This window comes from Notolabrus celidotus, chromosome 15 (assembly GCF_009762535.1).
Source record: "Notolabrus celidotus isolate fNotCel1 chromosome 15, fNotCel1.pri, whole genome shotgun sequence".
NCBI classification, from domain to species: Eukaryota; Metazoa; Chordata; class Actinopteri; order Labriformes; family Labridae; genus Notolabrus; species Notolabrus celidotus.
Genome location: NC_048286.1, coordinates 14,208,829 through 14,221,480, shown reverse-complemented (window position 1 = coordinate 14,221,480; position 12,652 = coordinate 14,208,829). Strand labels below are relative to the sequence as shown.

Genomic DNA, 12,652 nt, shown 5'->3' with positions numbered 1-12,652 from the left:
TGCTCTGCCTGACGCTTTGACATGCTAAATCTGCTGATTTTATTTTTCTTCCTCCTGTGGTGAGGAAGTGTCCTTTTCAAGGGTCTCAGTTTTCCCCCTGACTGTCTAAACCCTACCCCTGTTTGGATTGTTTTTCTTTTTCAAACAAAAGACAGAGGCGGGATAACCATTTCACTTCCTTTCACACTCTGGCTTTGAAGTGGCTGTAGTTTAGGAATTTTAAAGAAACCACTGTCTAGCTTTTTAGAATGTTCTGTAAAAGAGGACCACATTAAAAGAAGTGTGGTTGATTTTAAAGCTCAGCATCAGCAGTGAGTGAGGCCTTTCCCCGACACTTTCTTGGGGGCTGATTTTGTAGCAGAGGATAACAAAGTGTCCTCAGGGCTCCTTTCTGAGATGTTGACGTCTTCTTAATGGCTCTCCTCCTCAGCCTTTTTGTTTCACGTCTTGGTGCTAACTTTCTGCCTCATTTAGCTCATATCAATTCACTGGGCTCCACAGAATCAGCATCTCATTCATGGCCAAGCTTTCTGAAACTAACTTTGGACAGCAGCTCTCAGTGATTGTTTTTAACCACGCTCGGGTTTTTCATAAAGACTGATGATTTTTGCCTTAAGGATTACAGCTTTTTAAAAGTTTTTGGGCATACTTCATCCTCTTAAGCAGTAAGAAGAACTTGTTTTCAAGGAGGACACCCGGAAACAGGTGGGGTGGGCAGGACGGCCCCTTCCTGTTCTGGGCAGTCCCCTGGTTCTAAGGCCAATTGATTTGCTAACAGGCTTGTCCACACATAATGACCGAGTAGGGATTGATGGAGGGCTTACACCATAAAACTCTGAGCTGCTGCAATTGCCTGCCATTAGGGCTGTATTGTTGCTCACATAATACCCTCATCCTTAAGAAAAGATTTTCTTATGGTGTAACCGGGTAAAGGACTCTTTCCCCTACAGCTTCTTTGAGGTCATAACACAAATGCACCCACATGGTTATCAACACAATTGCTTTAAGACTATTTAAAAATATGGGTAAAATTACTTAATGAGGTTCTGCTGGTGTTCTGCAGTTAATCAATTTGTGCTTGGGCTCTGATAAAGACCGGTACATTTTCCATCACATCCTTAACTCCTGCACTTTGGGCCGCTGCCAGGCTCCTCAGTGTAAGACAGACTGCCTCGTGAAGTGAGCCTGGCAGCTGACATATGAGTCTGAAAATGGTTGCTGTCTGTGGTAAGTTGACCCCCCTCACACCTAGCCGCTAAGATGGTAATAAAAGAGAGTGACTAATGTTGAACTGGTTACTATTGTTGAAACTCACGCTGTAATTGAAACTGTGATACTTAGGGGTGTACTTGAGGTCAGTTCATGGAAATCACAGATAAATTCTCATGCAGATTAATTTTCAAAGATCTTCTAGGTGTATGTGTCACATATTTAGAGGAATTAGGGAAAAAGGAAAAAAGTCACTCCTTATTATTTTAAAGGTGACAGTGAGCAAACTGGGGGAAAAAAACTAACGCTAAACAATCGACCAAAACCCCAAAAACGTTGTCCATTTCCTCTCATTCCTCCTATCCACAGAGCTTCATTGTTGTCAAGACTCTATTAAAAACACATCAGTGATCCAATGCGTTGCACCTGATGACACTTCCCTCCATCATGATATATGTGGACACTGTAATTAGTCAGTAAAACCCACATACATTGTCATGCTACTGGTGAATCGAATATGTATTCATCCACAGCTGAAAATAGGTCCCCAAAGACACAATTTGTGCTCCTAATTGAGTTAGTTATTGGTTATAACCACAGTGTCCAGCAGTATTTTTTCAACAAACTTAATTTAAGCACTTTAATGTACTGTAGGTACGCTTAGGATTTAGCTCTTCACTCACAGTAAGCTGAATGTCAAGGTCAAAAGATGTTGTTAGAAAATATTAAGGACACGACAAAAAAGTCAAATTAAATCAACTTTCTGAAAATATATAAAACAAGGAAACATCTCTTTTATCTGCATTGTTTCTATATTTTAAGAGAAATCTTAATAAAAGAAACAAACTCTGTCTGCAGCTAATACCCCTTTTTAATTCTACTGAACTAGCCCTTTAACATGTAATAATGAACTCTGAATGCCATGTGTAGTTGAGATGTTCCGTTACTCCTCTGAAAGGTTGATTTCAGTAATTAAGCTATGAGTTTGTTTGCACAGTGATTATGATGAATCAGGATTTAAGTGAATGAGACTGTCAGTCGGTACTTACTGCAAAGCCTCCATCCCCTGATAGTGAATCCCATGAGAGCCTTGTCACTCCGGTCGGCGTCCCCACTTCAACTTATCCGTATACACCTTCCCCTCTCTGTCACTCACCCACAAATCCAAACAACAGCTTCTTTCTGCTCCTCTTATCACACCGGCTGACAGGGTCATGAGGTCACTGCCACACTGGGCATGCTCAGTCATTCACTTATTGATATAGATTTTTTTTCCTTCTCTCTTATTTGGACAGTTTGTATGTTGGCAGAGAATGAAACAGAGGTCAAGATGGAGAGCAAAAGATAGAATTCTGCTTTGCCTTCCCTCAGTGTCTATTTTCTGCTCCAGTCTGGAGTGATGGAGCCCCACATCCCAGCATCCCTCTCTGGCTGCCATTCAGCCCCATCGATCTGACTCAGGGCCCAGCCACCCCAAGGGAGACCGGGGTTATGAGACACACTGGCTCTTTTGTGGAGGGGATCCACCAGTTTAGACTGACAGCCGACAGCGCTGATAAAACTATGTCCCCCTCCTTCCTGCATTGTCTGCAGCAGACATGCTGTTCAAGATGTGTAACCTTTAGAAAGCTGGCCAGATTCTAACCGTCTCTCTATCGAGCGTAATCACTAAAAGTGGAATATTGCCCAAAGCGTCACACCCTTTGGCATTCTCTCATCTCTGCAGCCAATCTCACTGTATTATATCCCACTGTGATAGTGGAGGCCAGTGGTTTTCCTTTGCTCTAATGGTTTATAAATGTCACTTCAAAGCAGTGTGTCTCTTAGGCCAATTACACTAATACTTCCCCTGTGTGTCCGTATTGTACCTTCTGCTCATGACAATGTGTTTAAATCACTTCCTTTGAATAATAAGAGTTGCACAGAAACTTTTTCAGCTCAGCTGCTTAATCGCTCATTGCTTGTTCACCATATTTAACCCTGCCTGACCTGTATTTTCCTCTCTGTCAATTTTTCTCTCGTCAGGGAAGAGAAGGAGCGCTGGATCCGAGCCAAGTATGAGCAGAAGCTGTTCCTGGTGGGACTGCCCCAGTCGGATGTACCCCTGGGGCAGCAGCTGCTCCGGGCGGTGGTGGAGGACGACCTGAGGTTGGTAGTAGTGCTGCTGGCCCATGGCACCAAGGAGGAGGTTAATGAGACCTACGGGGATGGAGATGGACGCACCGCTCTGCACCTCTCTTGCGCGATGGCTAACGTGGTCATCACACAGCTGCTCATCTGGGTGAGTTAAGTAGGTTAGGGATGAAGGAATATTGCCATCGTAGTTATGCAGCATGTGAATAGAAAAGGAAAAGGAAAAGTTTGCTTACTATAAGATTGAACCTCTTTACATCACAAGTTGTGATAGTTTGTATTTTAACATCATTTGGATTATTTTTTAGTTTTTAGAATTAAGTCAAACTTTCTGGAAGTTCCACTTAAAAGAAGAAGTGACTTCAAGGAAACATATTTGGAAACCTCCAACTGCCTGTAAACTCAACACAAGTAATTGAACTATCTCAGACACAGTATCAGATTACGCACTGCTCTTTAAAAATGTTCAGAAGTGCTGTGAAACTGCTGACCCGTTCAAAAGAAGATCTGACATTTATTTGAAAACAATGTAATAAACTCTGTTTTAAGCCCTCTTAGGATGATGAAAAAAAGAATCAGTTGACTTATTCGTTTTTTTATCAATCTTTATTCAGACAATTCTTGTGTTTTTTAAGTCAATACATTTGAAATTTAATGTATAGAATGACAATTTCTAAAGACTAGTATTCAATAGAAAAATCCCAGGCTGTTACTTAATATTGCTTTGTGGCAGGTATTGTATAAATTACAGAAATGTTGTTGAAAGGTACGCAAGTTTCTCTAAGGTTCGAAACATGTCCATGTTCGTGTATGACATTGACAAATGTATGCCAGGTCTCCCTTGAAAAGGAGATCTTTGATCTCAATGGGACCATCCTAGTTAAATAAAGGTTAAATCAATAAGATAAAACAACATATGTCATCATTTCCTTTTTCTTTGTCTTCTATGTCAAATTTGTGACTAAAACGTGTTTTACATTATTATTATTATTTTAAAAAGCCTAAAAGAAATAAAGGGTCCAAAGCTTCCCAGTCAAAGCTTTCTTCTGAAAATTGAACATGAAGAGAAACAAGAAGGAAATAATGGGCAGAATGAAATAAAATATAACAAGTGAATATGAATTTTAATATATAGTTCAGCTAACAGAGCTTTTTAATAAAATTGTAGGCCTCTGTGGATATAAAACTTTTAAACTTTTCCCCCACAGTACGGAGTGGACGTGAAGAGCCGGGATGCTCGCGGTCAGACTCCGCTGTCCTACGCTCGGCGAGCCGGCAGTCAGGAGTGTGCCGACATCTTGCTTCAGCACGGTTGTCCCAACGATTCGAGCAGTCTGACGTCCGTGCCAACGCCCAACATGAGCCGCCGCAACCCAAACCCCAACCCCAACATCAACAACAACAACGCTCAGTGTGAGCTGAACCGCAGCATCAGCATCATGTAGGACCGGGAGACAGAGAAATAAATCCCTCTCCTTAACCGCTCCCCATCTGTTCCCAGTACTTCTCTGTTTCACACTGTGTAACCCAGAATCAGTACCAATGTAGAGATGTCAGCAGTGATGGACTCATTGTTTATATTTCAATACGCCAAAAAAAGGCATTTGTGGTTCGGACATTGTACATTGTTTGTTTTATATAATTTTTTGTATCTGTCTTGTGTGTTAAATTCATTCAGTCTTGGTCTGAAATGATCATGATCAGCTTTAAGCTTTTTGTTTTTTAAGCGTCAACCAAACAAATGACTCTCTTTGGCATTCATACCTACCCCACGAAAAGCATTTCCTTAATGCTTGAACATTTCCCTTTTTTATGTCTTCCTCATCTGCGACATAAACCGAGTCTATAATGAGCATGAATGAAAAACTTCTTTTAAATTTCCAAGCACATAAAAACATAAAAACTGTGAGGAATAGTTTTACAAGTGAAAAAACAATGATGTGGGAATGAAACTAAATCTTCCATGATCTCGGTGTCTGTTGCAGCTTTAGTAATGATGCATGTCTTCAACACAGCCATCAAACTCTTGACATACTATTCGTATACAAAGGCAAAGCAATTATACTTGAAGAGTCCAAATGATTTAGATACTTAATTCATGGGAAAATGGGTTCAGATCATCCAAAAGGAGTTGATTGCTGAATTCCTGTCTGGTGAAAGTGAGTCATTTCCTTCGCCACCCTTATTGTGATGCTCCAGCAAAAGTGTCCATGACTATAAAGGAATTAAGGGGCCTAATGTTTTATGACCATCGAACTACAGAGCTTTGTAATAGTGCCTCTTCAATCAGAATTCATTCAAATTCAGAGGTTTGATTGAAACTGTGGAACTGCACCATTATGGTGTCTTTGTTGGAGTAATTTTCCGATTCACTAGATTGTCTTGATAATTGTTTGACGTACATTCACACAGTTTCAAACCATAAACCCTACTGGAATATCTGAAAACGGTACTCCTGAGAGCATTTTCTCTTTTGTTGCTGTGAATTACATATACGGTGCTGTGTGTGTGCATCCATACATAAATGTAGGATACGTGTTTGCTTAAGTCTTAGTCTGTAACTGTGTCCAGCAGAGAGAAACTGGGCATTTGTAATTATGAACATTGGAGAAAGGACACTGGAGAGAAGACACCTACAATGAACATTTAGGGACATAACTGTGTTTTAATGTACAGACCTCTGTAAAAAGTAGTCTTTGTTCCTTCACCTTAATCCTTATAAGAAAAGTACAGACTAACTCAGATAGTTAGGGTTAAAAAATAAACAACTTTTTCCTTAAACCTACGTGCCCTCGCCTGTCCTGTGAACCTGTCAGCCTAAAAGCAGGGAGCTAACAGACTGCAACCAAGTGACTGAAGAAGAAAGGCAACATTTAGGGATAACATGAGCAAGGAGGGTTATAGAGGGAAGTATATTTAGTTTAACTCTCTTTGCTTTAATACAGATGTACAGTATTCAACAGACATGATAAGCCAATGCATTTGTAAATTAAATAGGACTTTAGCAAGAATTTAATTCAGGTGGACTTGGCACAATGTCTACGGTGTATTTTCCCTTTGTTCAACTGCCATTATTAAGCTTTTCAAAGTCTTGATTTTATGGGTTTAAAAAGGCAGGATGTTTGTTTACAGAACAAGTTCTTAACTTGGTACCTTATTCTGTTGTTTTCTTTACAGTATTTCTGTTTTCAGAGCTCATTGTGGTTGAACTTGTGGTTTAAAAGGGATGTTTTTAAAACCAGGAGATAGGGGAATAGTTGGAATATTCTGGAAATACATTTATTTGCATTCTTGGTTGATAGCACTCTGATATTTTTGTGTTCCAGACAGAAAAGGAGTAATAACTAGCTTAGCCTAGCAAACGGTTAGCATGAGTCAGTAAAATGTTATTTATGTAACTTCCTCAAAAAAAACAAATTCTCATTTTTAAATCAAAATGTTCTTCAAATTCATCAAACAAGAGAAATGATTTTAAGTTTCAAGCATGGAGTGGGTTTTGAACTGTGGTGAGCTAGGCTAACTATCAACTTGTTTCCAGTCTTTATGCTAGCAAAGCAAAGCTAAGTTAACCGCCTCTTCACTAGTGACAAGCTGAACACACGGACATGAGACTAGTGTCTTTCTTCTTCTCTTGCTCTCAGGAACAAAGTGTTTCTTTTCTAAAATATCAAAGACGTTCTTTTCAGACATCCCAAAACCTGCCCCAAATTCAACCACAGTAGCTTCATGTTTACTCGTACTGTACAGTGGTACTGGCCTTATTTCTGACTTCTACTTGACCAACAACATTTCAGTGTCCATAAGGATCACTGAGAGGAGTTTATTGTGTATAGGGCTTACCGGAACACTTATTTACATACTGTAGATGCTGAAAAAATACTAAAAACCCTGCCTGTTATTTCCCTAAACTCAACATGAAGTGTACATATTAGCTTAATGCTTTTATCTGAAGACGAGCTCCTCCTAGAGAAAGAAACTAAACTGGTTTTAGGTCAACAGTCCCTTTGACCCCATGAACCATATTTTGGTATGTTGTTTTTGGTTTTATTCAGGCATATTTTTAAGGTACTTTGAGTTTGGTCTCCACATTAACTGACCACCTTTGGTACTTGTGTATAATGATGTACATTTGACATATTTATAATGCAGTATGTAAATATCTTTTGGTTTTATGTTTTTATGTTCAGTTAATTTTCCTATTGTAATTCCTTTTACGTTCAGAACGTGAAACAAAGCAAAAGCTAAAGAGTAACTTGTTGTATGCTTGGATGCTTGGCTGACTGTTGACCTATTAATAAACACTCAAATAAAACGACGTAGCCTTTCCCTGCATTTAGGGGAAATCAACACATTTGTCTTGTCCATGTGTTGTTTAATCATCGTCCATCTCGCTCCTCTCGCTTCTGCTGATGCCCAACCACAAAGGTGAGACTAGCTTTCAAATTAAAAGGCTTGCTATCACTGCAACAAGTGCTACCATTTCATGTTTTCCCCTTTTTTCATGTTCATTCATCCAACATCATGGAGAAATTCACCATGACTGGAACACACTTGCTGCTGTTAATCCAAAGACAACTCAACCAAGCCTGTCCAGAGGTAAGTGAAGCAACCTCTCCACTTCCTGCTTGTAGGACCCCCACAAACAGTTGCTGAAAGAGGATTAAGATAAAGACCCAGGCTTAGTGTCAGGCAGCACAACACAGTGGGGAAAAGTGAAAGGTCTCAGTGTTGAGAGGAGTCAAACCCTCACTAATCCACTTCTTATTTCCTGCTAATCTTGTCTCAGCATATCTTCATCCCCTTCCTCTCTCTGTTGGCTGGCATTGTTTGGGCTTTATCACCTGGTTTATCTCTAGTGTTTCCTCTTCCTCCCTTGGTGCTGGCTTGACATGGAGCCTCAATGCACACAGTTATGCTTAAAGACCCTGAAAACTAATTTAATATAAGAAATGTCACATGATTTCACACATGCCTGCACCAATCAGGTTTTAGGAATATTTAAATCAGAATCATCAGATCAGATTACATCCACAGATAAATTAAAGCACATTAGCTTGTTCTATTTTTTTATTTCCATCTATTAATCCACATGGAGAGAAATTTTACCTTTTGAATTTAGCTTAGTAAGTTCTTGTGTATTCTTCCATTAATTGATAGGTGGCCACTTTGTAGCAGCAGACTCAAGCTGATAACTCAACATCTGCACACTTGTTAGCAAATAGCTGCTGAGGAACATATGCGGCTGCTAGGGGCCTGCATTACGTGTCATTATCATCCTTAATGATGCTAAGTTTCCAGGGCTGTTTGTTTTGTCTCGTTGATAGAAGGATTACAAAGAAAAAAAAGATCAGGACAGATTTTCAAGTCATTTGGTAAACAGGGACCCCTTTAAATTTTAGGGCACATCCAGATCCTGTTTTTGAAAAAAAGCTATTTAAAAAGGGGAACCAAATTACTAAGAAGCAATTATCTTAATATTATGGATTTCTTGCAGTTCTGAAAATAAATCCAAAAGTGGTGGTTGCACTTGCAGATTTGCACATCACGGAAGAACGGACTATTGACCTTAGAGAGGTACTGTATGTGATGCAAATGTTGTGTCCTTTAATCATCTCGAACCCTTTCGGCTATCATCTATTGCCTCTTGAAGTGACGCCATCTCTTCAGAGTTTCTGGCGTAGCTATTTTTTAGCAACAAAAGACGAGCCAAGCCTTTGTTTTCCACAAGTTGTGTTTTTTTCAGTCTGGCTAACAACTTGGGAAAGGAAAATGCTGTCTGTGTTCAGAATGGGCACCAAAACTATTGTCAGCTGAATTAGTAAGCTATCTGCTCATTTGGTAAAGACATGAATTTAGAGTAAAACATTGTAAAGTGACTACGGAGGGGTTTCATGATTGCTTTACTGTTCTGTCCCTTTTGCTCTACACTGTGTTTTTCTAGGTACAGACAATGCCCACTGAGATGCAAGTGGATGATACTCTTAGGACTACTGATAAAAACCAGTACCCTTCTCATACCAGAATCCAGTCCAGTGTCTACAAATAAAGCATTTTTATAAAGAATCTGTAAATGGATTTTACATTGATATTGACCCTACTTATAGCTCTGTTTTGGTCTCCTCAAACAAAATAGCCAGCTTTGTAGCCGCTGAATGTGCAACATTGTCTGCTTTCCATAGGCAGAGTAAGTAGCACTGTTACTTTTTAAAAGTTAATTTTACACTGTAGACCGCTCTAATGAGAGAAAGTGAACCAAAGTGATCAGTAAGACACAGGAATCCAAAACAAGAAGACAAAAGATGATAAAATATGCTTTGAAAGTTCAGGTATGATGCACACTGCAGAGTCGCTTGAAACAACAAGCAACTTTTTTCACGTAAACCCTTAAGTGTGATCCATTGTTTGAATAAAATAATTGATATCGTGGCTCAAGTTTTGAAGCAGAGTGTTAAGGGCTTTATGTTTCAAAATGTTCCCTACCGCTTCAATGAAACTAAGCGGAATAAGGGTAGATTCACATCCCCTGACAAATATCACCCAAAGAATCCGTCCTATAATTTATGACCATGCCTCATGCCTGGATAGACCTCGGCCACTCGTGTTTGTTGTGCTGATTCTGGAGCGCTCCCTCACACTGCTGTGTGTTTTGATATTTCATCAGGGCCTGCTAAACAGTGAGGAGGGCTCTCTGCCGCCCACCTCCTCTCAGACAAATTGCCTCCAAGATTGCAGAGGTGGGTCTGAGGCTGATGGATGGCTACACAAAGACCTGACGAGACCATATTTGCAAACATTAAAACCATATTTCCATAACATGTAGGCCACTTTAACAGACGTGTCGGGTCGTTACGTAAATGTTGCTCTAAGGTGGTGTGCCTGACATGCTTGTGTCTTGATTTGGATAGGTTACAGTTGCTTCATGTTTTTTCCTCCTCCCTTCACCCTTTTAACCTCTTTAAGCAGTAATTATATCCACTCTGCTCCCTCCATTCGACCATCTCTCCCTCCAGACGTGAACATCCATTTATCAATTTCAGCTCCATCATGTCTGACCAGTACATCCATGTTGCCCTCTCCGACTGACCCAAACTCCTGTCTCCACTCTTTCATTTCCATATCCTTGAACCCTCACTAATCAGACCTCCTCAGCTCATCCCTGCCTCTTTTCCTCTCTTCTGGCTGCTTCATTCCCCCCTTTTCATCCTCCGCTCCTTTTTTTGTGTTACATAAATGCTGCGTTCCCATCCCTCTCTACCACTCTCCCCTTTTTCTTTCCCTCTCTTTCCTCTTCCCCGTTGGCTTTCGCCTGCGTTTCTCTGTTAATTTGCCTGAGAATGCATTAGCTGTAATGAAGGCTGAGGGCCGAGGGAATCCTCCAGGGTTCCATTAATCATCCCCCCTCAGACAGGCAACCTTGATTACAAGTGGCAAGAAATTCATTAGAGCCGGGCCTCTGACAACTCTTATCTCCGCCACTAGATCTGACTCATTAGGCAGCCAAATTAAAGCTATGATGGCCCTGATGAAACTCATCGCTTGTTTATCTTGTGCGATTTGATGCATCTGCCCATACATCACTGTAGCCGCTGCCGTCCAGACCTTCCCAGGAAGTCAGGCCTGCAGTCGGCGCTGAGCAACCTGCACTCACAGAAACAGTCAATGATGAGGTCCATCTTTTTCCTCTTCCTCTTCCTCTTCCCCTCTCTCTCTCTCTCTCTCTCTCTCTCTCTCTCTCTCTCTCTCTCTCTCTCTCTCTCTCTCTCTCTCTCTCTCTCTCTCTCTCTCTCTCTTCTGGTGGGAAATCACAGAATGGTTAAACACCTTTCCTGGAGAGAAATTTGATATTTGAATTTGTGATTTTAGTCAATGAATGGCAGAATGATAGAGACACAGTCTTGAGTTGTTCAGTGAAAAATATTAATTTTTCATTAATAATTCAATTTCATTCTACTTGTTTAGAGTTATTGGCATGAAAGTAGTAAGGGTATTGCCCAAGCATCAAGTGATTTAAGAGAGTAGAAATAAATTGTTTTAAATATCATCTAAAGACTGATTAATGCTCTTGAGTGTGTATGTGTATGTGAATGTGTATGTGTGAGCCTTACCGGGAGTGTATGTTGGTATGTGTGAAAGACTAACAAAGGTCTCACTTAGGTGTCTCCCTATCCCAAAGCCAGCCCTTTAAAAAAAAAGGACAAAATCTTTAACAACCAATAACGAGTTCAGCCAATTTTGTAATTTTTTTGGATGAGCAAGTTCTATCAAAAATTATATTTTTAACAACAATCTTGCTCTTGATAACTAGTCAGAAAAACTATTATTATTATATATATATATTTTTTTTAAATAGTCCCACATGCAATTTTTCCATAATAACACCAAACATGACCTGAGTCTGAGCTGTGTCATGGCTCCTCGTCTCCTCCACCGAGCTGCTCATAAACACTGAAATAGCCGTTTGCACTCTGGCACAGTGTCGTGGAATTGACCGCCTGTATTAGTCAGCTGTTAGACAACAATAAAAAAACTTCCACTGACTGCTCCCTCACACCACATCACCCCTTCAATCCCCATCCAAGTGTCACAGTCTTGATGTATGAGGTGGACAGTGGAATAAAGTTTACAACTCATGATGTGCCCAGGTCATCAAAAGTCTGTTTACGCTCTGAGGTCAAACTGGAATCATTTTCAGTGTTTGTATCCATGACAAGCTTTAAGGGACAAATATCACATTTTCAAGAATAGAAAAACACCATATTTTGGCTAAATATGTAATGAGAAAGAGAGCTGGTTAATTTAATAAAATATTTATACTAATGAAATACTTGAATAACCCTGCCCCATCACCGTACTTCAACAGGTGCTACTGCATTACGTTTAACATAGCTTCAGGGTTCAGTCTATTTTGGAAAAACTAATCACTTTCTCCCATCTGAGCTGAGCTGAAATTATTCCAACATGAGCCTTTTCTGGAAACAGCTCAGAGGAACCAAACCCTGAGAGAAGCATGCATATATGAAAGTTTGCATGGAAACACAAAGCTCAGTTTTAGCCTTTTCCTGTACTTGGAGAGTGATGTGATCAGACATTATTTTAGATGCAGATTATTTGAATATTTCTACTCTGCAATTTCACATTGAAATATAAGATTTAAAGTCTTTAAAAGCAGTATAACATGCGATAGAAAAGATTTAGGAAATTATAAGAGATTACTCTGTGTATTAGGTATAGGCAAGTATGGCTGTCAATTTTAAAATGTAATATGCCACCTGTTAATTTTGATAAAGTGATCAAATATGCAACCCTAAAA

The 12,652-nt window shown here is 39.9% G+C and overlaps 1 protein-coding gene across 1 annotated transcript in view; it reads left to right on the top strand.

Moving 5' to 3' along the window:
• The window catches only part of agap3 (ArfGAP with GTPase domain, ankyrin repeat and PH domain 3), a 134,668-nt gene extending 126,975 nt beyond the window's left edge, over positions 1-7,693 (top strand). Inside the window, exons 17-18 of the mRNA XM_034702520.1 lie at positions 3,235-3,490; positions 4,551-7,693. Coding sequence (XP_034558411.1) covers positions 3,235-3,490; positions 4,551-4,787 — 493 coding nt within the window. The 3' untranslated portion in view covers positions 4,788-7,693. The remainder of the gene's footprint in view (positions 1-3,234; positions 3,491-4,550) is intronic.
• Positions 7,694-12,652: the final 4,959 nt, after the last annotated feature.